At 42.6% G+C, this 23,112-nt stretch overlaps 2 protein-coding genes across 7 annotated transcripts in view; one reads left to right on the top strand and one right to left on the bottom strand.

Annotated features, from left to right (window-relative positions):
- The window catches only part of epn1a (epsin 1a), a 29,110-nt gene that overhangs the window by 1,849 nt on the left and 4,149 nt on the right, over nucleotides 1–23,112 (bottom strand). For 2 of the 6 annotated variants that reach the window (XM_088306054.1, XM_088306055.1), the window contains exons 4-15: nucleotides 16,795–16,913; nucleotides 7,624–7,757; nucleotides 6,849–6,950; nucleotides 6,338–6,496; nucleotides 5,144–5,272; nucleotides 4,746–4,866; nucleotides 4,514–4,671; nucleotides 4,194–4,361; nucleotides 3,011–3,094; nucleotides 2,309–2,597; nucleotides 510–674; nucleotides 106–348 (exon numbers count right to left, since the gene is read on the bottom strand). In XM_088306054.1, the coding sequence (XP_088162180.1) occupies nucleotides 106–348; nucleotides 510–674; nucleotides 2,309–2,597; nucleotides 3,011–3,094; nucleotides 4,194–4,361; nucleotides 4,514–4,671; nucleotides 4,746–4,866; nucleotides 5,144–5,272; nucleotides 6,338–6,496; nucleotides 6,849–6,917 (1,585 nt within the window). In that variant the 5' untranslated portion in view covers nucleotides 6,918–6,950; nucleotides 7,624–7,757; nucleotides 16,795–16,913. Of the gene's footprint in view, nucleotides 1–105; nucleotides 349–509; nucleotides 675–2,308; nucleotides 2,598–3,010; nucleotides 3,095–4,193; nucleotides 4,362–4,513; nucleotides 4,672–4,745; nucleotides 4,867–5,143; nucleotides 5,273–6,337; nucleotides 6,497–6,848; nucleotides 6,951–7,623; nucleotides 7,758–10,061; nucleotides 10,396–16,794; nucleotides 16,914–23,112 lie in introns of those variants that run through there. The other 4 variants (XM_088306056.1, XM_088306053.1, XM_088306057.1 and 1 more) reach the window with 4 other exon arrangements.
- sbk3 (SH3 domain binding kinase family, member 3) lies at nucleotides 13,907–20,559 on the top strand. The gene is made up of 4 exons (XM_088306061.1): nucleotides 13,907–14,174; nucleotides 16,788–16,935; nucleotides 18,399–18,601; nucleotides 19,269–20,559. The coding sequence occupies exons 1-4, from the start codon at nucleotides 14,169–14,171 to the stop codon at nucleotides 20,031–20,033; spliced, it is 1,122 nt and encodes a 373-aa protein (XP_088162187.1). The 5' UTR covers nucleotides 13,907–14,168; the 3' UTR covers nucleotides 20,034–20,559.

Raw genomic sequence — 23,112 nt, forward strand, 5'->3', positions numbered from 1 at the left:
ATCTCCTGCTCGCTGCTTCTCCGTTAACCACAAGCAGCGGGTCAATCGAGGGTAATGCAGATCCAAGTTGGTAGCAGAATTATTTTCCCAGCGGTTGTAGCTCACCTGTGTTCTGGAGGAAGGGATTGTGCGCCGACGACGAGGAGATGGAAGGAGGCGGCGGTTGTTTGGGTTTGGGCTTGGACGACACCAGCGAGTCGAGATCAACCAGAGCTGCGTTGGGCCCCAGGAAAGACTCGGGTGTCTTGCGAACAGGTAGGGAAGAGCCGAGTGAGGAGAGGTCAAAGGGTACAGGCGAGCCCATGCTGTTGCAGCCCGTCGCAGAGGACTCCCGGCGCTCGGGGTCTCCTAAGAAATGATAAGCGCAAAGTCACCGCGGGACAAAAAAAATAAAGAATCTAACCACGTGTATTTGAAGGGGATGAAATGTTGGGACGAACACAACCGTATGCGAGTGTCGGTGTGTGCATGTGCTCATTCCAGCACGTGACTCATGCGTGTGAATGTACCTGTGCCGTTAGTGTGTTTGGCGGAGTCACTCCAGATGTCGGAGGTGATTGGGTCAGAGGCAGGGACAGGCACGTCCTTCGCCCAGGGGTCTACTGGCCCCCCTGAGGAGGAAGTGCTGGGTGGCACTGAGGGGCCCCAGGGGTCGACACTGGGGGGTGTCATGGCTACATGGGGGGAACGGAGGGGGAAGATGCAGGAGGGGAAGGGGAGGGTTAACACATCACCTTACAGGTACAATTGAGGGCTGGGTGGTTAATCCCTTCATTTAAATTCAATAGGCCCGATAAGGTATAATACCAAAATGAACGATGAAGTGTTTGGAAACTCAAGCATGATGAATTTTTTTCCCATCCCCTAAAAAAGTTTATTTAGGAGGTGTTAAGATTCCATTAAACTGCGAAAATAAACAACTTGTATTGACAAAGGGGAAATTCATCAAAAACAGTAGCACTTCATTTATTTCTTTATTATTGCTAAAAAAAAATAATTTATTTCCGTAGAAGTTAATGTGTAAATGCCCAGCAAAAAAAGTTCAAAGCTTGTTTGGTATCAGGAGAAATAAAGCTAAATCTGTTTTGAATAATGTCATAAGGACTGGTTGGGGGGGGGTTTCTGCTAACTTGGTTAAATCGACCACAAAAGTCATTGTCAATTGCTTTTTCCTATCAGCAATGAGGTAAATAAATCAAATTAACTACAATCGGATTTTTGGCAAAAAAAAAACAAAAAACATTTTATTTTTAGGCCATAATCACCCAGCCCTAGTACAAATCCACAGTATGGAAGAAGCAGGAATTTGGTTTCCTAAACAGAGGCTCTCATCTGCTACATTGGTCAGAGGTGGGAGTAAGTCACAAGTAAGTCTCAAGTCGTTGTGGAGAACAATCAAGCCAGTCAAGTCGCCAAATTTGAAGATAGTCAAGTCATTACCTTGTCCAATCAAGTTGTAAGTAAAGTCATAAAATGTTGCTCAGTAAAACACGGAGTGATAAAATGTTTTTTTCACTGATCCTACCACATTATAAAGTGTAATAAACATTTACACCTCTAAAAATGAAATAAACAATTAACCTATAAAACGAATGTCGGATGTACTTAAATTATTTTTAAGAATGCATGTTATTTTTTTTCAGACAAAAGTTTATGAGTGGCACGCTGTTAATGTGATGAATGCTGAAATTGCTGAATGAGGCCGCAAAAGTGGATCATAATCAGATTTAATAACTACATACCTTGTTTCAGGTGGCAATCTGTTACCCAAATTTGAGTGTGCGTAAACGGGTGAAGGAAAGTCATTAACTTTGAAGGTTGTCACATTTTGAAATTGAGTGAGGTTGACGTGCATTAGTCTGTTGGGTGTTTATCGCCACTTCACACTCACAAATGACACTTGACTGGGTCGCCAGGTTAGCGTGAATGAACAAAAATATTTTTTTTCTGTCTTTCTTGCTTTCCTACCGACAAAAGGTAAACGGGCAACTCAGGTCTGACTCGAGTCAAGTCATATGATTCCAGTCCCCCCCATCTCTGACGTTGGTGATCGGCCATTTGGTATATTCGCATTTTGTTGCGCCATCATACACAAAAACATGAGAGCACTCTGCTTGAAAACCAGCCAGTCAATCCTAAATCGAAACAAAAGGATTCACATCCTGCTTTAGACACAGAAGGAGAATGATTTTAACAAGCATGCTTTCCTCCACATGAACCTGAAAGCATGCGAGTCAATGACAAGAAATGGGAGCTGTGTGGTTCGGACACGGCTGGGCGGGGAACGTTCTTTGCTATTGTTGCCTACCTGAGCTTCCCCAGGGGTCGACGTTGTTCACTCGGTTGGCCGTCTCTCCCCAGGGGTCGGGAGGAGGGGCTATAGTTGGCGGAGGCCCTCCGGCCCAGGGGTCGCCGCTGGTTGGGGAAGTGGGCGAGGCGACCCCCCATGGGTCTGTGGCGGTCGCGCCCCATGGGCCCGAAGTGGCGATGGGAAGGGTTGGCGGAGGGGACGGGCCGGCGGAGCCCACGGGTGGGGCGGGAGCGGCGGCGGCAGGGGCCCCCCAGGGGTCCACGGCACTCAGTTCCATGAGAGCACCCTGTCGAGCACAGAACACTGAATATAATATGCAAATATCGCTTCGCCCAATTCGACTTCACCACGTGACCATGTTAATGCAGCCAGTGTGACTCAACACAAAAGTTGAACAAGGTGAATTAAAAAAAATCTTTCTGTCATCAACATGTCTTGAGACATTTTATACACCGCATAAAGACTAAGAACAGCTTTACCAGAACATTTTCATAAAAGGTATTTCCAATTTCTATATTTTCCAGTGTTCCAATTCTGATCTTGTATACAGGTATTTTATTTTTTTTGCCAGCGACTGTTAATCAAAAATTAAATATGGTTGCCTCACAATTCCTAAGGTGCTTTAAAAACATTACTTGTCTATCAGAGTGCTGGAAATAGTAGATGACACTGTTAGCGTGACACACACACATGACACACCTCTTCTGGTTTTGCTTTCTCTCTCTTACTCTCCTCGATGGCCATCTGCAGTCGCAAGTCGTCGCCTCTGCGCAGTCGTTCCTCCTGCCAATCGCATACATACAAACACACACATGCGCACAGTGACATGAGCAAAGTATGATGCACAATTCAATGTCGCCTCCAAGATCTTTTTTTTTTTTAAAAGAATCATTAAATTGCCACATATAAAAAAGCCCCTTGGGGAAATTAAGGAATATAGTAGGAATATGTTGAGATGGCTACACAGCTGATAGAAAAATTACTCTGAACACGTCAGTTGCCCCCAAGAATATGCTGACCCAATTGAGTGTCAGTTTGAAGTCATACAGCCCGTTGCAGGGTAATTATCAACTGGGTGTCTGTTTAGTAGGAAACAGTCTACGGGACTAACCAAACAAAGGGCAGGCGTGTACCATATCCAGATCAATGAGTCACATTTTATCTAGAAACAAATACTTTACTGTATAAGTTGTGGCTTTAGGAAGAAACAACAGAAGTGAGATGTCAGTAGGAGGGATTTCAATTCAAGCCCAAAGTTCAGTGCATGAGGAAAGAATCAATGTTGGCAGACTACATCATTCAGGGTTAAATATGCTATTAAACAAGATATTTGGCATGCAAATTCCACAATCGGGATTGATTACGTTGAAATAATCAAAAGGCGCGGGAAGATACAGGTTACACATTTTTGAGCTTGGTCCTTTTGAATATAAAAATGGAGCCCGTTTTCCCCTTTGGTGCGGTTTGTTTTGTCAGGTGTTAAAACGTCGTACATTCATGAACTTTGGTCATGGATCCAATTTTTCAAAGGAAATCTGGCAACTGGTTGCCATCTTTGAGGCATAATGGCGACATGAGTCGAAATCTGCAGAAAACGATGTACGTTTAGTGGGTACTGAAACATTTTTGTGAAGGGAGTCTGTCTGGACAGTCATAAAGTGAAGTCCTCCTTTATTTGTCATCGGTTAACATCAAGTGGACTCAGAAAATTGGAGGAGGAGTGAAGACAAGTGGCACTGAAAATAGACGTGTCAAAAGAAACCGGACCAGAGGGGGAAACGGACCATAGTAATGTGGACCACAAAAAGCAAACTATTGGCGTGAAAGCACCCCGAACAATTTTACTGTAGTCAGAAAAGGACACGTGACATAATATGAATACATTTGTCATCTTGATTGGACAATGCTGTGAATTCCAGTTGACAGACAGACAAGATAGTCGATGGCTGGCGGGCCGGCAGTGCCAACTGCCCCTAACCTCTTGAAGCATCTCTTTGCTGAGTGTGATTGCATAGCGGAACTCTGCGTCCTCCAGAGGGTCCTTGCTAGTCTGGGGGAGGTCAGGGGTTACATGGTGAGAGCAAAGCTATGTGTAGGTACCGCTTAACAATCACTAAATTTTCATCTGTACACGCAGCACTTGCTGGCAGAGAGGAAACGGCAAAATGAGTTTCTTCTCGCCGATAAACTGCTTTGTGTTACCTGCTCGGCTTCTTCTTTACTCATGGCCAAAGCCAGCTGCAGCTGGAGGTCCTCCTCTCCGGAGCTCTGCGGCCACGCCTGCTCAGGGTCGGCTCCGCCCGAGTGGGAGCCCAGCGACAGGCTGCCCCCCAGGTTGGGTGCCGACGGCGCCGAAGAAGCTGGAATGCAACGTCAATTGGCGTGTTGACGGAGTTGTGAGGTCACCGCTTTGAGGAAAATGAAACGGTCATACCACTGGATGTCTGCGCCATCTTCTCTTTGGTTTTGAGGGCGTGGATCCTCTCCTCTCGTAGTCTCTCTTCATCTTTCAATAAGATCACCAGCTGTTTGGCTTTCTCGCGCACATTCACACCCTGGCATATTCAGGACAAAACATGTCTTCGAATTCTTCATTAAAATCACTCGCACTACTAATCACACTGCGTTGCCGAGTTGGTGTCAGCGCTTGCAAAATGTTTTCGCTGTCCCCTAAAGTGCTGTTTAGAGCTGCCTTTGTGGGGTGTGCACAGAAGATCAAACGCATTTGACTCAAGCATGCTTGGGGACTCCACAAGAAGGCGTAACTTTCTAAGTAATCACTTAGCATTTCGAGATGCACACACCTTTGTGGGTATTGGTGTGTTTGCATACCTGGTCTTTGCCGTCCCTGTCGATGTACTGGAAATCCTTAAGGGTCTGGACAGCGTAGATGTTCTCTCGGCACTGCTGGGCGACACGCTCGGAACCCGTCTTGATCAGATATTCCATGAGAGTCATAGCCTGGCAGACAAGAAGAGAAAAAAAATTACAAATTTAATCTCTTGTCATTACAAACACATTCATGTATCATCTCAAATGAGTCTAATTAAGGGTCAAAATCCATTCTATTTTTGGAATATGGATTAAATACAGAATAAATAGTTTGGATCACAGCCGAACAAAAGGATAAGTTATTTTTTTTTTGCCATCCATTAATGTGAGTCTAAGTCGATTAATCGATGCGTGGTATTTCTCCAGGACAGAACTGTGTCGTCCATAAACATTTTTGGCGCTACATGCAAATAAATTTTGACCCCAAAACAATGACAAATGTTGAAAAACGAGACTCGCAGGGTTGTTGAAGAGAAAACACGCGCATCCCGCTTGTTACAGCAATTGGCATTATGGTGAGTAACATTTCTAATAACCTGCCTTTGTTGCCATGGCCATCCGCCGATACGTCTTCATGAAAAATCGGTGAGCGTCATTGTAGTCAATTAAAAATAATCTTAATTCGTTCAAACACTACTCCTTGTACAGTACTATTCCATATAAGTGTCCTGGATGGAATATAATCAACTTTTTTCCCAACTTTTCCAGATCACCCTACACCAATGAGACACACACTATTTTAGACAACTTGTGTTTTTGACAGTCCTTTTCAGGACTATACTGAAATGTTAAGCAACTGTTGCTCACTCGTCACACTGCGCCATTAAATACCCAGAGAAGGAACCCATCTAGGAAAGGTAATTCCAGCCACATAGAAGCACAACTGGTTATTTTTTATCCCTGAGGGGGATAAAAGTCAATCTCAATCTATTTGAGGTGTTGGCGGTTAACTGGAAGGGATGCCAACATTTGTGGAAATTTATTTATTTCCTGTCCACACCCCCCCTGATTTAAATCACCCTTTAAAAACTATTTTCCTCTGTATTTGTGTATAACACGATCCCCAGATTTGTAGGGATAGTTTATTATAAGAATGAATAATACACACACAAGAGACAGACTTGGATTTTGCATATTAATCACAGTAAACATAGGAAAGAACAATATTCAAGCGTGCAAGTAAGTCAAACACACCTTGTAGACGTGCCTCCAGTTCTTTCCGTGGTCATTTAGGCGCTTCCACACCATGCTCATGATTTCGGAGAAGGCCACAACATTGTACGTCAGATCGGCGATCTCTGACATCAGCGAGCTGCTGGGGCCCCATGGGTCATTGGACGTCGCTTCCCGAACCTAAACGAGGGACAAACTTCCATCAGGTTCAAGGCATCCGGCGTCTGGTCAGTTTGCGTCTCAATCAAGGTCGTGAGCAAACCATCAGGAAAATGAGTTGGAGGAGGCAAATTAATGAAGGCTTAATGGGATTATGCGAGGTCATGCAATATACGTAATGAGTGGAAAGAGAAAAAGGATTGCTTCCAACACACATTGTGCAGACATTGTACTATTGGTGCCGTGGGGGGGGGGGCCATGACATGAGCTGACGGAAATTGTGTACACACAGAAGGAGATGTGGGTGTTTGGAAAGAAAAAAAAAAGATGAAGAAAAGTGGAACTAGTCAGCACACAAGGCACAAGATACAACCTTGATTTCAGCCTCTGAATAGTTGTGGACAATGTTCTTCACTTGTCGCCGTAGCGATGAGGTCGACATGGCAACCGTCGGGCCGTCGAGCTGTGTTGGAATCTGAAGAGCGGTTTAAAAAAAAAAAAAAAAAAAATCATTTGAATGCCTTCATACCGATTAAACATAACCACACGGACTATAAAGTGGATTGTAACAAACAAAGGATGGAGCCACTAGTTCTCTTAAGGGTTTTCAGACCTTGTCGGATAAAAAAGCTATTTTATTTCTCATTCAGGAGTCAAGTGGTAGGCGCGCCTGCCTCACAGTTCTGAGGTATGCCCTTCAAATCATCCAAGCTCTGCATATAGTAGTATATAATTAGAAACAATTACAGAAGGAGGGAATGCTGTACAATAATGTATTGTACGGTGAGTCGGGGGTGGAGGGAAGACCGAGAGGACGAAGAAGAGCTTGCTGTGGGATGAAGATTTCAGCAAAACACGAGTTGTTGGTGACATTTTCCTAATAAAGGCAGTAGTGATGAATTGCTTGCTTTCATTTTGTTGTCAAAGTAGATGCTTTCATGATGTTTGCTTTTTCGCTGTTGCTTGAGGGTATTTGGTGACTTTAGGACATTCGTCTTGTTCATAGCGCTGTACCTTATATGGCGTTGCTATGGGGGAAAAAAAGACGCAACTTAAAAGAATTGGGGGTCCTTGAAGGAAATACGATTTCAAATTTTGTTGGGTGAAACCTTGGATTATCATGGTGAGTTTGTTAGTGTCTTGCACACCTGTTACACAAGAATAACGCAGAATCGGGGCTCCTCTTGGTACGCGTGCTGGCCTTTTGCACTGGCGCGCCACACATTCACAGCGAGCTGTGTCTTCTTTCTTCCCGTGGCAACATTGGCTTGCGAGATGAAGACTGCAAAGTGAGATGAGACAAACAAAACAGATAAATGACATGGCCACTTGGACTGATAAGTCACCCACGCACACACATGCACACATTGGCTGAACAGCAGATTCCAAAGTGCCCGTGATAAAACGAGGACAAAGCAGATATTCAGTCGGGGGAAAAAAAAAAAAAAAAATCACATGATTGAAAATTAACAAATAGCGCATGGCCAGAAAGAACAGATTTTATTTTCTTGGGGTAGCAGACAGATTTACTGATCTAAAATTCACAATCAGAAATGACAGAACTTGTATCAACCCTTGCATTCAAACTTTGAAAAATGCAACGGTGGCCGAAAACACACAATTAAACTTGCTTGCAATCAAATGCACAAGCCAACCAACCATAACAAAACAAAGAAAGTGCAGCTGGTGGTTTTCTATTGACCGATGTGCAAGTCAACAGTTGAAAGATGCCTACTAATTGTCAGTTGGGAAAAAGTTTTTTTTTTTAAAAAAAGCTCAGATTATGGGTAAATCAAATTAGTACAGTTTCTACTTTCTTTGAACAAAAAAAATGGATGTGGACTACTTATAGTACTTCACTCTGCCTACAAAGTAAACCAGCAAGCAGGTCATCCCTCTCAAGGTTCCAGCAGCACTTTTCGTATATCATTACATTGATATAACTATATCAAGATGGAAGAGTGTCAGCAAAGTGTACAACTTGACCTCCAAAACACTGAAACAAACACATGTTTACTCAGAATACTGCTAAACCGTTTCCATGTCCTTAAATAATCAATTGCTGCGACAAACACAGCGGAATTAAAAGGAGCAAACATATTTCAAAGAATATCTAAGCCCACACACCTACCACCATAGAGTTGCATAACAAACCAGAGACCTCCGTCAGTTATCCACCGCTGAGTCTCAAAGTTCAGACACGCCAGTGGATAAGAGAGTATACTGTAAATGCCGTTTGAAGCTTGGCCTTTCCTCTAAACGCGTACAGTGTCTCCACAAAGTCGCTTTACAATTTTAAAAATGTACCATAAAAGCAATTGATGAGATAATTCTAATCAGATAAGTGAATATAAGGGACCCTATTGATGAAAAACGATAACTTCTCATTGTGGATTGAAAAAAAAAAAAAAAAAAGTTATCCAGACCGAGCAAAACTAAAGAATGGATGGACAGTCACCATCACTTCTGTCAATTTGTGGAAGGCACAAGAAAAGCATGGCGACAAGGACAGTGTTTGAGAAAACACGGTAGAAGTAAACATTTTCTTTGGAAGTGTTTTGTGTGAAAGAATATCCCCAATCTGTCCTTTATTCTTGCCTTGCCCGTTTCCTCTCTTTATGGCTTTCACATTCTTCCTTGACAATCGCACCATGTTTTCGATAAAAAGACACCTTGCACCCAAAATGTTCCAACTGCTCCATTTAGCAATGTTACGGTGTTTTTGAAAAATTCACCCCTTGGCCAGAATGACGTAATTGAAGGATAATGTTTAAATAAAACTTGGCAGCTAAATATTCAGGTTAAAATGGCTGATCTAGCCGGATTCTCATTTTGACAGTAATAATTGGGAAATCTTGTCATGTTGCTATTTATAAGCCTATTTATCTTTTTTTTCCCTAGGAAGCGTACATAAAATTATGTATAACGAGTTTGGTTGACTTTCTCATTGTTTACAGTGTCTTAAAAGCGTTATATAAACAACATTGACTTGTCTAAGGAGCATTTGCCATCCACGATTCGCATCAACAGCTCGTAGCTACACTGAAATTATGACGTGCAACGGCGATGGTCAGATTAGAATAGAAAGCAGTTATTGTCGCAAATCCAAGGCAATGTTTTGATTAACGAGCATCAAACTGTCATTAAAGAAACAAAATCTCCAGCACTCCAGCCTGCCTGACACGCCTACCAACTTAGCACTTGCCGTGCTAACTGAGCCTAACAAAACCAGACGGCAACTCGAGTCACACACTCCAAAACAGTCTAGTCTTAAAAGATTCAAATATATTACCAAGCAGCCAAACCACCGGTTAATTAGCTGCAAAAAAAATCATAAAATAACCATCTATCAATTTCTCGTGTTAGCTAATGCTATAACTGCTGTCCTGTAGGTTCGTACCTGAGCTGAGCCAAAAAGGCACTTCGCCCCCAAGCTTTCACTTGAGTGTGGCTAAAGTAGAAACAAGCTACCCGACGCCCTCGCTGTCCACCAATAAACTACGACTAATAGCCAAGCAAGCGGTTAAGCGACAGTGTTAACTGCCACCCACAGCAAGCGTCAAAATGAATGTTAGATGTTACCTACCGCTGAGTGGTCAAAGGTATCACTTGCAGCTTGCGGCTAGGCGAGATTAGCTAGCAAGCTAGCAAATGCTAGTTGGCCAGTCGCACTGCCAAACGGCGCGAGTATGTCCGGCATGAGGAGCGCGGCCGAGTGTGACGCGGTCACACGAAAAAACAAAACGTGGGCCACATTGGTGACGAGCCGGCCCGAGGAAAAAAAAAAAGAAACGAATTGGACCGTGTGGAGTGGACTGACCCTGAGCTAGCCAGAACCGAGTAGCGAGGAGGAGATGGCCGAGTTTCCGCTTCCGTTCGAGACGACAGCCAGACCGCACCCCCGCCACCTTTGTTTTCCAAACGCGCACGCGCACGCTCATAAGCGTACGCGCACGCATGGCCAAATCGGCAAATACTGTACAATGTACATTGTGACTTTGCATCGTTTACCACAACGTCAATACGTACCAAATTACATAGAGAACGAAATAAAAACATTTTTTTAAATTTTATTTTCTTTCATTTTACACCAGTAAAGAACAATTACATGCTCAAGGTTGCGTCCTGACATATTCTGGTTAAGGGCTTTTTTTATATTTGTCGGTGGTGTAAGTATTATGTTTTCATTTTCAAATATTTATATACAAATGGAGTTCCGAAAAGCCCTCAGTGATTATTTTTTTGTTTAACCTCTGTGAAGGTGTACTACACAATATTATGGTCTTTGTTGTGCCCATCACATGCAGGCATGCTGACTGCGCAGTTGTAATGCGTGACAGGGGCTGTAGTTATAACGTGGCCCAGCCACATAGCGGCATACTCGGACTAACTGTACACTCACGGTCATTTGTGGATCCATAAATACTACACAGTACCAGTAAGCCACATAGATCAGAACAACACAGGAGCAGCTGTCCCCGCAGACATGCATGTTCCCATGTTCCTCTTTTATCCCGCATGTGTCTCTCTTATCCTTTTCAGGTCTCCACAGGGAAGAGTGACGGGAGAAAACACAGCACCATGACCCATGCGAGAAGATAGTACGTTAACGCACAGTGACACTGCTTTGGAAATATTAATCTCGTGGAGATAAACCTAAAAAATGCAGGCGATTATCACTGTCACAAAAGGCCATTGTGACAGGTGGTGTGGTGGGCGGTTATGTCACACGGCCAAACTTTGTTACCCCACACACATCCTTTCATCCAAACAATATGGGTACGGGATTCTCAAATCAACTGGAAAAATCTGGAAAAAAATGTTGTTGACATTTGAGTCCGAAATTTCCAACCTTTTCTTGGTTTGAGAAGAAAAATTTTTTTTTAAGAAACCCATTTTATTAATGCTCATTAATTTATTTAAACATTTTACACCATGTAGCACCTCAAAAGTGTAGTAAGTCATTAAAAGAAATGAGACACTGGTTTAATCCTGAATAGTAGCTATATTTGATGAATAGCGAGCTCGTCGCCTCGCGGCCTGCTAGCTTGCGGACCGCGTCATCCAATGACTCAGCGCATGATACAGTTTAGCGAAATAAAAACTAGCAGCCTCGCTAGCTTACAGGCCAGCAATATATTTAATCTATTTGACAGCTTGGGGTTTTCAAATAACAATAAGGAGCTTAACTGCTGTGGCTACACACCCATTTTAGCTCCATTCAAAATCTAATATACGTCAGTCAATCATTTTACACTAAGTAATATCACAAAAGTGTAGTAAGCTTAAGTTTTCATAAAAAATTAGATAGAAGTTTTCTACCTGAAAAGTATATTTAAAGGACAGTGTTGTGAATTAGTCCACATAACAACGTGGTCTAGCAGGCTATGGACTGGTTTTGCTAGCTAGCAGGCTTTCAAGCTAGCAGGCTAGCGGAGGGAGATGCTGAAGGGTCAATTGAAATGACGATGGTCAGTTCGCTCTTCACAGAGAGCCCAAATGTGTACTTACTAAAACAAAGGTTGAAAAATTTCGCACAACTAACTTTACATAGTCCTTAAGTGAAGCGAGAGAGATGAATAAATAGGCCAGGAAAATGGCACCCATTCTTCTGTTTTACCTGCCAAAGGAGGACCTATCGACTGTCAAATAACAAAACGCATTTGTTCGTTCACTTTCAAACTCAGCTTGTAGCAAACGTGAGTGAATAAATGAACACTGTGATCGTGAGAATATCTGTTACTCCAACATGTTTATGCGCATTATCTCTGTGCGATGAAAGCTATATTTTGGATGATGGAGTGGGCCGAGGTTGCCACAGCAGGGGCCGAAAAACCCCTACGGGGTGAGTACAAACTTTCTTACGCGTGAGGCCAAAAACACGCCAGGGGTCGAGGGGAGGGGGGGGGCTCAGTAACCTGAGCATGGCTCAGCCGTTGTGATAGCAGCCTGTGTTTGTGTTACGTAACGCTGGCGGTAGCAATAATAGTCGGCTAGTATGTACTACCAGGGGGGAATCTAAGGGCGTCGACAGAAAGAGGAGGAGAGTGTTGAGGCGACGGGACACGGAGAGGAGGAAGTTTGACCTGCAGATGGTGCTAAGTAGGAAGAACAGCTGGCACGGAGATGCTAATGCTCATTTTTTTTTTTTTTTGTTCGGCTAAATTTCATCTGTTTTCCGTCAGCCTGCTGACATCCCATAATATGCTCTAGGAATGAGTCCTGAATACTCTTGAAGCCCTTGAATCAAAATTATAAACAGTGTCGGGAAGTAACTTTGTGACTTTGTTTTTGTAATTCCTCAATGATTTGTACTTTCCTGGAGTATTTATTTTTCCGGAGACGAAGTTGCAAATTTGGATGGGGCTGTGTACGGAATTATCCAATTGCAGAGAAACCTTTGTTGAATGGCCAACTGCAACCATTTGCTATAAAGTGCCTCTGATGATCACCAACTTTATTTCAGATGTTCTGGTATGCATTTAATTTTAAATGAAAATGAACAAAAGCATTACAACAAAATATCTGTGTTTGACACACCATAGTATTTAGAAAATAAAACATGAACAAGGTTTATTCATTTAATTTTTTTTCATGTTCGGCGGGCCGGATTAAAACGTCTAACGGGCCACATGTGGCCCCCGGGCCGTAGTTTGCCCACCCCTGACCGATCATATCAACCTGATTCCCTCCATGTTGCCTGCAGGCTTAATTCCAGCTGAAAAAAAAAAAGCATGCTGAAGCCACCCCCATGCTTCACGGCAGGTATAGTGTTTTTGCTGACGAGCAGATTTTACTGTCTAAACAAAATAACAACGTCCTCTTGAGTTATATTCTGCTCATGAAAACTTCAATACACACATTATGGAGTTAAATGTTGTGAATGGACAGAAGCATGAAAGCTGAGATGAGGGTTATGGATATGACTGAAGCCGTTTTCGGAAGGCATCAAACAGTCAAATGCATTACCGTAGGTCGACTGGGGTGCGCTTGACATATTTAGTGCGCTTCATTCCTTTATTAGCGCCCATGCATTGATGGACATGGAATGAAGAGTAACTTAAGAGGAGAGTGATCTCGGACAATAAATCCGCCAGAGGCACGCTTAACTGTACCCTGTAATCTCAGTAAGAGTCCTGGGATCAAGGGTACAGCTTGTTGGCCTATTGCGATCATTCCTGCATACCTGTTGATTAAAGCAGGAATTCCACACCACGTTAGGAAATTGCGGACTCAGACAAGGTGAGACGTAGAAAGAGTCAGACGGAGGCAGTCAGGAAGGGTGAAGGTGAATGACAGATTGGAAACGAGGGAGGGGGGGGGCATCGACTGTGGTTGTGGAGAAGTGGGGGAGAGACGAAGGTGGGCGGGGGGGGGCATGGTGGGTAAAAGAGAGGTTTGAAATACCTCGCAACTCGTTCAGGCCCACTTGCCAGCAGCCCAGCAGGCGAGCTGCAGACAGACTTGGCCGCAGAGTAGGAAAAGAGAGGGAGTGTTTTTGCAAGTGTGTGTCCCCTAGGGAGGCGGTCATTGTCTACTTTGCCAGAACGCAGATCAGCTGCAGGTCCAGTTGACACAACCAGGACAGGACAAACAACTGCAGTACAGCACACCTGCTGCATCCAGAACGAGAAGGTGAAGCGAGAACAGCTTGTGAGGAGGAGATCGTCACCATCACACACCTCGTACAAGCATGACAGTGAGTACTTTAGTGGAATTATTTCATTTCGTATTTAATCAGTAAACTTGCCAAAGCATGCAAAGCGTTTTGGTGCCTAACCATCAATTTGTCTTTGCCTTTTATAACAATATTTATGACACAATTATACCGAGACTGCATCTGTGCAAACTGAATGCTCTTCTGAACTTCACGTTCAGAAAGTTGGCCCGTGCGGAGCGCTAAAAGAAATCTATGACTCATAAGAGGTGAGCCTGAATAATAATTTCATCTTGCAAAAACGCTCTCCATGCAATAAAAATGGAGGACTCCTCTGATATTTTGATCATTAGAATCCAGAAATTGCGCAATTATGCATTGTAAAATATAGATACACAGTGTTTACTTTTTCAAATTCTTACCATGTCGTATTTTCCTCTCTCTATAAATGTATCCAATTTAATTTGACCAATATTTCTATATATAGAATAAATATCAATCCATTTGTAATATAATATAAAGATGATCTAAAAATATAATTGAAATGAAATGTTTATGCTAATGTTCAACTGGTCAAAACAAAATAAAAAAAATACTGTTACGTAAACAAATATGTACAGAATTTTCCGTAAATTAAATTAAAAGTAATGTATGTTGTGTGGCTATTCAAAATAATGTACGGTAATAAAAACATTTAAATAAATATAAATCTATATTAAATATATACTGAAGATTTAACCGTAATGAAATAAGATGTGACTGAATTTATGCTATTCACATATTTTGAGTTTTAATAACATAACATAAATGCAAAAAAAACTTTGAACATGTAAAAATGGTAAATGAATTCACAAAGCCTTTGAATAAATGTTAAAACGTGACTGTGAATCAAGCCACAAAGCATTTGACATAAAAATGTCAACATCGGATTCCTTTCATTCACATTCATTTCATTCAACCCTTGATTTTCAATGATATTTAAAATGTCAAATTCAACATGAATAAAATCATAACTACAAAGAGGAATGCTTAGGAATGTGCCTCCATTCTTAAAACAAGCCCATAATCTATAGCGGAGTGAGCTGGGGCGCGATGTGGGGTACCCCCTGGACTGGTTGTCAGCAACCAAGAAATTGGAAAGAGGTCAAAGAAGTTATAAGTTGTTCCACGTCGCCTTTAATCAGCATCAATTTACAAAGTCGGTAACGCAATATTACAAACTGCCATGTCACTCGTATAAACATGCTTCCTCGACCGTGACTGTCTTTACATTTTTGAGACATTTGAATCCACGATGCTTGATCCATCTGCTCAACATCAAGACGCCATACATCTTCAAAGAGGTCAAATGCGCTGTTTAAAATAGAGCCGTCTTTTTCATGTGTGTGCCGAGTGTCGCTTTCCCACCCGCTGATATTTTCCCATCCCAAAGCAGGAAATCTGTGCAAACTTCCCAAAAGTCTTTGAAAGGCGTGACAGTGTGAAACTTTGATGCGTACGCGGAAAATGTCAAAAGTCAAACCTGGGTATCATCCGGAGTGCTGCGTTGTAAACGTTCGCACCCCTCCCAAATTTGCCGGGGGTCGGCGTGATAAGGGATTTACTTCAAAGCGTATCATCCAAGCTGTGACCGGAGGAGACAAAGCGTTGACCATTAAGAGCTGAGTGACAGCTCCAGATGCCGCCATCGGCCTGAGAAGACACCGTGTTGATCCCGCCCATTGGGCGACGAACGGAGAGAGAACGTGTCCTGACACTTTCTGCCTAAATGCATGCTGGGATATCTGATTGTGCGATTATCAGCCGGGCCGATTATCGGGGCCAGTATTTGGCATTTTGCCGATTATCGGCATTTGCCTTTTTTTTTTTTTTTAACTTTCGAGGCTGATAATTTTAAAGATGGCTTATTTTGGCTCGCTGGAGCACACTTTTCTTTCTCTCCGCTATGCTGGTGACCTCGCCTGCAGAAGCAGATTGGCCCGCCCACAGCGCCAACTGATTGGTTCCTTGTGCAGTGGGTAGCAGCCAATCAGCAATAAGCTGCCTGTTTGCTTTTTCACCTCGATAGACTTTGCCGAAATTTTAACAATGTCAGTTTACTACAACTCACAACTAAAAGAAAACTATTTGCGATAAAGAGATGTTTGTTTTCATTGAACTATAAGAAATGCAGCTGAGCCTGGGAGCTCCTGGCACTTTTTGTTAGACTTTTAAAAACTAAGTCTAATCTAAAAAAAAAGCTTTAATATGTTGTAAATCACTAAAGTTGTTTAATAAACGTGCTTAAAGGCAATTCAACTAAATCAAGGTTTGGAGTTGCTGTTTTTCAAAATGTTGACACCATTTTACCCCTTTTTTTCAACAAATGAATATCGGCTTCAAATATCGGTTATCGGCGTCCATGACCACTGATAATCTGTATCGGCCCGTAAAAAAGCATATCGGTCTATCACTAGTGCAAACCCAAAATGACCTCCGGTCTGGGCTCAAAGTAAAAAGTCTTGCAGAAACCTGAAAATATATTTTTTACTACTTCCCACCACTGGCGTTACCACACGTCTTACAAGCAGAGGATTTCCTTCCTCTCGACGCCACAAAACCCTCAAAGACAATCCCACACGTTACATCTCTCTCTCCTCCTCCGTTTCCACGCAGGACGCACCTGCCAAAGAGCTGGACGAGCGCTGCTTCCTGTCGGCGCAGGCCATCTCCACCCTCAAGGTGTCCGACCACTTCCAGGTCCTCAAGTTCCTGGGAGAAGGCTCCTACGGCAAGGTCATGCTGGCCGTGCACAGGAAGAAAGGTTAGCCGGACATGGGATGACACTTTGAAGCTCATTACATCTCAATTATCGCGGCGTGAAATTCACACACACACACACACACACGCTGCCTAACTCGGTTAGGTAACAGCCATCTTACTCAATGCAAAATAAAGCCACAAAGTGTGTCGCTAACGTAACCAATCCTGGCTCTAGTTTCACGCTCGTGACGAAACTTTATTTTGCGTCGAGCAACTGTCGCAGGAATGTGAGGACGGATGAGTCTTTGGATCACGTCCATTTGGCCTTTTACACTCTCGCTACTTTAATCGAGTCCTCTTCTTCAGGATTGGGTTGCTGTAATGTGCTTGTAACGCAATCGGCCCCAGAGGGAAAGTTACATTTGTTCGCAGGGTTACTGATGCGCAACACTTTGGAAAGCCATCTTATGTGATATCTTTGGAATCCAGATTGAGGCCCGTCTACTAGTACGCTCTGTCCTCATCAATGCAAGTTGGATATTGAATGAATGCCCAAATAGCTCTTTTACAAGCCATTTGTGCATTTAGAGTCATGTGATATCCTCAACTTCCAACTACTAGTACACTTTGTCAACACTACTAGTGAAGCACTTGATGTGAACTTGGCAATTTTATATCATTAGTAGTACAAGTAGCACTCAGTTACTAGTTAGCTAAAATCGTCCTACTAGTGTGCAGAAATGTTAAATATCTTTCAGAATTGCACTACGAGTATGATGTTGTCGCGCACTAGTGTGTAATTGCATGTTGAGTAGTAGTTTCATATCCTTGATATCCAGCTCGATGTTAACTAGTAGAATTTTATAGCATCACTAGTGGTTGCCTCTCTAGTAGCATATAGTTGTTCAAGTCGTCATATGCTTACTAGTGAGGTGGTGAGGGTACTAGTACAGGAACCTTAAGCTGGATATCGAGGATAATGAGTAAATATAAACCATACGTTAGTAGCCAGGTTTAATTCCATACTAGTCGGACAAACATTTTTATAACTTGTAGGACAGTTATAAATTCACGCCATACTAGTTTTAATTCAGATTTCAGCGCCCTAGTATGATATTGAATACATGCTCCAAAATTTATGAAATATACTAGTGCCCTGTATTGTCTTACGAGTGAGAACGCCGAGTGTAGTAGGACCTTAAATTGGATATCAAGGAGATATCGAGGCTATTGTGTAATTTATTTATGAGTGGTGAAGCGTATGATGGTAACTAGTTCAATTTTAGGTCACAAGTAATACTAGTTGCATGTGGATGTCAATTAGTGCCCAGTTTTTCCGCACTTGTAACATCGCTTAAGTTGTTTTACTTTACTACAAACGTCTTAAAGTCTTTGACTGCACACTAGTTTTCATTCACTAGCCACTAGTACGCACTAGTAGGATATTAAATAAATAATAAAAATGGCTATGTTCTTTTGGCGGCTGTTGTATGTTTCATGTCGTGGCGTTTGTTTTCCTTGCAGGAACGCCGATGGCTCTCAAGTTTTTCCCTCGTCAGTCCACGAGTCTGACGTCCTTCCTGAGGGAGTACAACTTGTCTCTTTCCTACTGCACGCATCCCTCTCTGACGCGCGCACTGGGCATCTTTTTTTCCACATCGTCGCACTACGTCTTTGCCCAGCAGGCTGGCCTCTACGGTGACCTGTACAGCGTGATCGTGTCCGAGGTTGGTTGACTAACACGTGATGTGTGTGACTATACAACAGTGCTAGTAAACTATGTAGATTATCTTTTTTTTTTTTTTTTTTTTTAATTCTACATTTTAATGGTAGTGAGCCTATTTTCGCCTTTTGTCTATGTCAGCAAAAAAGAGATAAAGGTCAGCAGGCCTCTTGCCACTGCCAGTAACAAGCAAAGCAAGCGATAAGCACGAGAACACTCAGCTCTCACGGCCAAGCCAGCAGCCGGGAAGTGTGTGAAGTGAGGCAGGAGGTTTCCATCGGTGTCACTGAGTGTGTGTTTTGTTCTCAGCACGACTCAATTGTGTTCACATTGAGTGACCGCACAAATGCGGCGATCACTACTACAGACAGTCAACATGACATGACAAACATCTTAACTTTTGAAAGGGCTCAGCAAATGCAATGACAACAGCAAGGGCCCCAAAATTGAACCCTGCGGAACACCACACGACAGTGGGGCAGAGTGGGACTCTAATGCCTATACGGAGCTGCAAACCAGGATGACTATGGTCCACAGGATCAAAGGCTTAATGCCGGACCCTGTATAAGATTAGCCAGTGTACAGTGCTGATGTCAGTTGAGGCTTCTTGTAAATCAAGGAGTCGCTACATTGCGAATCAATTCATTTAGTTTCTCTCATGTGTGTTGTAGGTCGGCCTGGATGAGGACCACGTCCAGAGGGTGATGGCCCAGCTGAGTGGCGCCGTGACCCACCTCCACACACTGGGCTTCGTCCACCGGGACATCAAACCCGAGAACATCTTCCTGTGCGACAGCGCGTGTCGCTGGGTCAAACTGGGCGACTTCGGACTGACCCGAGCCATCGGCTACACTGTCGGCGCCGTCTGGTACGAGTCGCCCTTCTGCACCCCTGAGGTGGAGCCCGCCAAGGCGGTGGAGAAGGCGAAGGAATGTGATGTCACGGGTGAGAAGAAGAAGAAGGAGGAGCATATTTGGATGACGGTAGAGCCCTGCATTGATAGTTGGGCACTGGGGATTCTCACTTACTGTCTGCTGACCGGCTGCTTCCCCTGGGAGGAGAGCACCACCGACGACCCGGGCTACACCAAATACAAAGCTTGGACTGAGCGCGAGGGCGAGAGTGGGAGGGGCGAGAAGGATGCGGACTGCTATACCATCATGCAGGAGAACCACCGGCACAACCCGCCTCCGTCACAGTTCCACGGCCTCAGCTCACTTGTCATGGCGCTTTTCCGACAATTGCTTCACCCTGATCCAGAGCGCCGAGGGAACCCCGAGGAGATCCTGAGCTACCTGGGAGGACCCTGGCTTATGAAGACAGAGCAGGAGGAGAGGAGAAGGGCCGAGGAAACCGAGAGGGAGGCCAGGAAAATCAAGGAGGCGGGAGGAGGAGTGGAGGAGGAGTTTGTCAGAGAAGGAAGAGGAGAGCGATAAGCCATCTTAAGAAGCTTTTTTTTTTCTGCTGGACCAGATACATCAATTATCTGAACCGCTTATCCTCACGAGGGTCGCGGGCCACAAAAAGTTCAGGCTTTTGGGGTGAATTTTTAGGGTGAACCTAAAATGCTCGAAACTTTTGAATGTACAATGTGCTGTTGTTCTCTGACAAGTCGTAAAATGATCACAATTTTAGGTATATCCTGAAACTTTCCAATTTCCCTAACTTTTTGTGTGTACAGTCGTGCCTTGAGATACTCTCAAATCATTTTAGCCATTGAAATGAATTGAAATGCCATTGAGCCCCCCCCCCAAAAAAAAGTACAAATATTTTCACCATGTGTTTTATAACTATAAAAATAGCACTTTAAAATGAAATAAAGGCAGTTAAAGTACTTGAATAGAATGTGACAAACTAAACAGTTTTAGCTTGCACTTTGTTTTTTTTTTTACTTCACTACAATGGATATGTGTGGCTCCTTCTGGTGCATGCTCCTTGGCCAGTTGGGGGCAGTATAATAAAAACATAAACATACCGTATATCACATTAAGATGTCACAACTAAGCTCAGTCAGCTGAAATTAGTCGTTCCTTGCAGAGGATAAAGAATATATGAAAATGAGTGCTGCTATATTATCTGTATGCATGTGTTGCTCCACTGATTTATAGTATTAGCATTAAGCTAGCGGAGTTCCCTATAAAAAAAAATATATAAGTGGTTGTTTAAAATACACAATGTCTAATTCTCTTTGTTGTTTAGTTTGACAGCAAACTTCAATCACTTTATGTCAAACTGTTGCTTGTTGTGAAAGTTATCTAAAAAAAAAAATTGCTCACGTGTCAAATCAAAAACAAAATCGGTTGAACGACGGCTCGTATCTCGAAGAACTCGGGTCACTCTTATCTCACGGCGCCACTCTACTGTATATTTCGCAATTTAGTGAAACATCAACACTAGCATATGCTCCAATGACAAAAATGATATCATGTTTCTTTCATGTATTACGTACTTAAGTTGTGTTAAATATTGCAAGAAAGTGTTGAGAGAGAATTGCATTGAATTTTAATGAATGACATTGCGCAAGTGTATTTAATGTTGTGGCCAGTGTATAAAAGCTATTGAATTGCAAATATTAGGTTCTGTAATTTTAAATTTTTTTTTTTAAACATATACAGTATACTGTATATGTCGATATCATTGTCACTATCACTGTTGTATAGATTCCAGTGTGTAAATATGTATCTTTTAATAAAAAAGGATAAATATTCATGACAATGTCTGTAATTTTTTTGTCTTTAACTTTCGCTAGCATTTAATCAATAAACTCCCCACAGAGTCGGAGGGTGAGAAGAATGTCTCAGCCACACGGCAGCTGTTACCAAACTCAGGTCATAAACACTGCATTTTATTGGAATGCTTATTCATGCGCGCCTTACTTTCTGCGGGCTGTGAACTACCATTAATAATCAAAAAATAAATAGAATCGAAAACTAAGAGCTGAGACCACCGCCAAGCCACTACAAACAAACACGATTTGCTTGAGAAAAAAAGGGTAAAAAAAATAAATAAATAAAATAAAATCAACATGCAAAAAACCCGCAAAGATTTAAGCCACTGCAGTTCAATTCCACTCCTATAGGTGGCAGTAATGACCTTTCCAAAATATCAAAATGCCAAACAATGGTTAAAAAAGACATTGCAACTGTAGAATGTAAAAGTAAAAAATTGTCCGAAAAATTAAAAACTCCCAAACAGATGTATTTTTAAGCATTTTTGGACTTTGTTACTTGCCACCACAGCAAAAAAAAAAAAAAAAAAACATGCACGTGCAATATAATATACACATACTGACCTCCATACTGAACACATGTCCTACATCTGTCAAAGAAGCACAATCACTGCATGAAAAATCACTCGCGCCCTCGAAAGAATGTTGGGCAATGTTTTATGGCCATTTGGAACACTAAATCATGCGGTGGTGATTCCCAAGTCAAACTAAATCGGGACAGCCTCACGCAGCTTAACAATGCCTTGGCTTTGGTTGCTCTAATAAAAACAACACCGTCCACAGCCGCCCCCCCCCCCCAAAAAAAAGGAAGATGAAACGTGACTGGAAATTTCCTAGTTAAATTTCCATTGCGTTGGTTATTAAGAGTTTAATTTCGGAGAGGTAGTGAATGCTAACCCGAGCTACTAAAGGGACACTCAACACGTGTTCATAAATAGACCCCCCGGCCTGTCTATTCACACACTCGGCACATCATCACCTTGCCGCTACTATCTGCACAGCACAGTCCTCCGAATGCACAATCTGGCTTGTGTGGCGGGCAAGCCTGAAAAGGGCACACACTCAAATTTTTGGGGGGATGGTTTGTCTTGTTTTAATCGCTGCTCTTCTCGATGAATCGATTTTTCTTCACGTTTATCAACCCTGACAGTCACCTTAGCGCGCTCAATCCTCGCCAATGCGCTCATACACGATTTTGGCAGTAATGCGTTCTTTTCGAAAATAGTTGTTTGCCGTCTGGAATTAGTGTTCCAAGGAAAAAATAAATAAATAAATATAAAGAAATAAATATAAATATATATAAGGGCTAAAATTACATCACAAAAAACTTGACATTTGACAAAGAATGAAAAAGAAAAAAAAAAAAAAAAAAACTCAATAATTGCCATAACATTAATTCAGCAAAAAATGGTATTGTCAGGTAAAGTAATTGTCCGCCTTCAATATTGGAACATTCCAAAACAGTGTTGCCATTTAAGCACCAAGTTTGCAATATTTGAAAAATGTTTCTGTAGTTTTGGCATCAAGACTGCATGACGATGAATGCCTCAGTTGTGATATCTGACAGAAATAGAAACTACTGTACATGCATTGGCCATCTTGCATAAAGTGAACTGTGCGAGGATTGTGCCCCGCCAGATGGCCGTGTTTTTCTTTCCGATATATGTTTTATATTTAACGCCGAGAAAATCCCTTCCTCCATTTTCTATAGCACTTGCCCTCATGAGAGTGCAAGTTGGCGCCTGTCCAAGGTGATTTCTACCGACAGGTGTGGTGCATCCCGGACG

The sequence above is a fragment of the Idiotropiscis lumnitzeri genome, chromosome 10 (genome assembly GCF_059441095.1).
Source record: "Idiotropiscis lumnitzeri isolate Australia: NSW breed Sydney's pygmy pipehorse chromosome 10, RoL_Ilum_1.0, whole genome shotgun sequence".
NCBI classification, from domain to species: Eukaryota; Metazoa; Chordata; class Actinopteri; order Syngnathiformes; family Syngnathidae; genus Idiotropiscis; species Idiotropiscis lumnitzeri.

Bases quoted from the DNA above. Each gene is read 5' to 3' on its own strand.
- sbk3 (XM_088306061.1), top strand. The intron at 16,936-18,398 runs GTTAGCCGGACA...TTTTCCTTGCAG, and splicing joins GGCCGTGCACAGGAAGAAAG to GAACGCCGATGGCTCTCAAG. The intron at 18,602-19,268 runs GTTGGTTGACTA...TGTGTGTTGTAG, and splicing joins ACAGCGTGATCGTGTCCGAG to GTCGGCCTGGATGAGGACCA.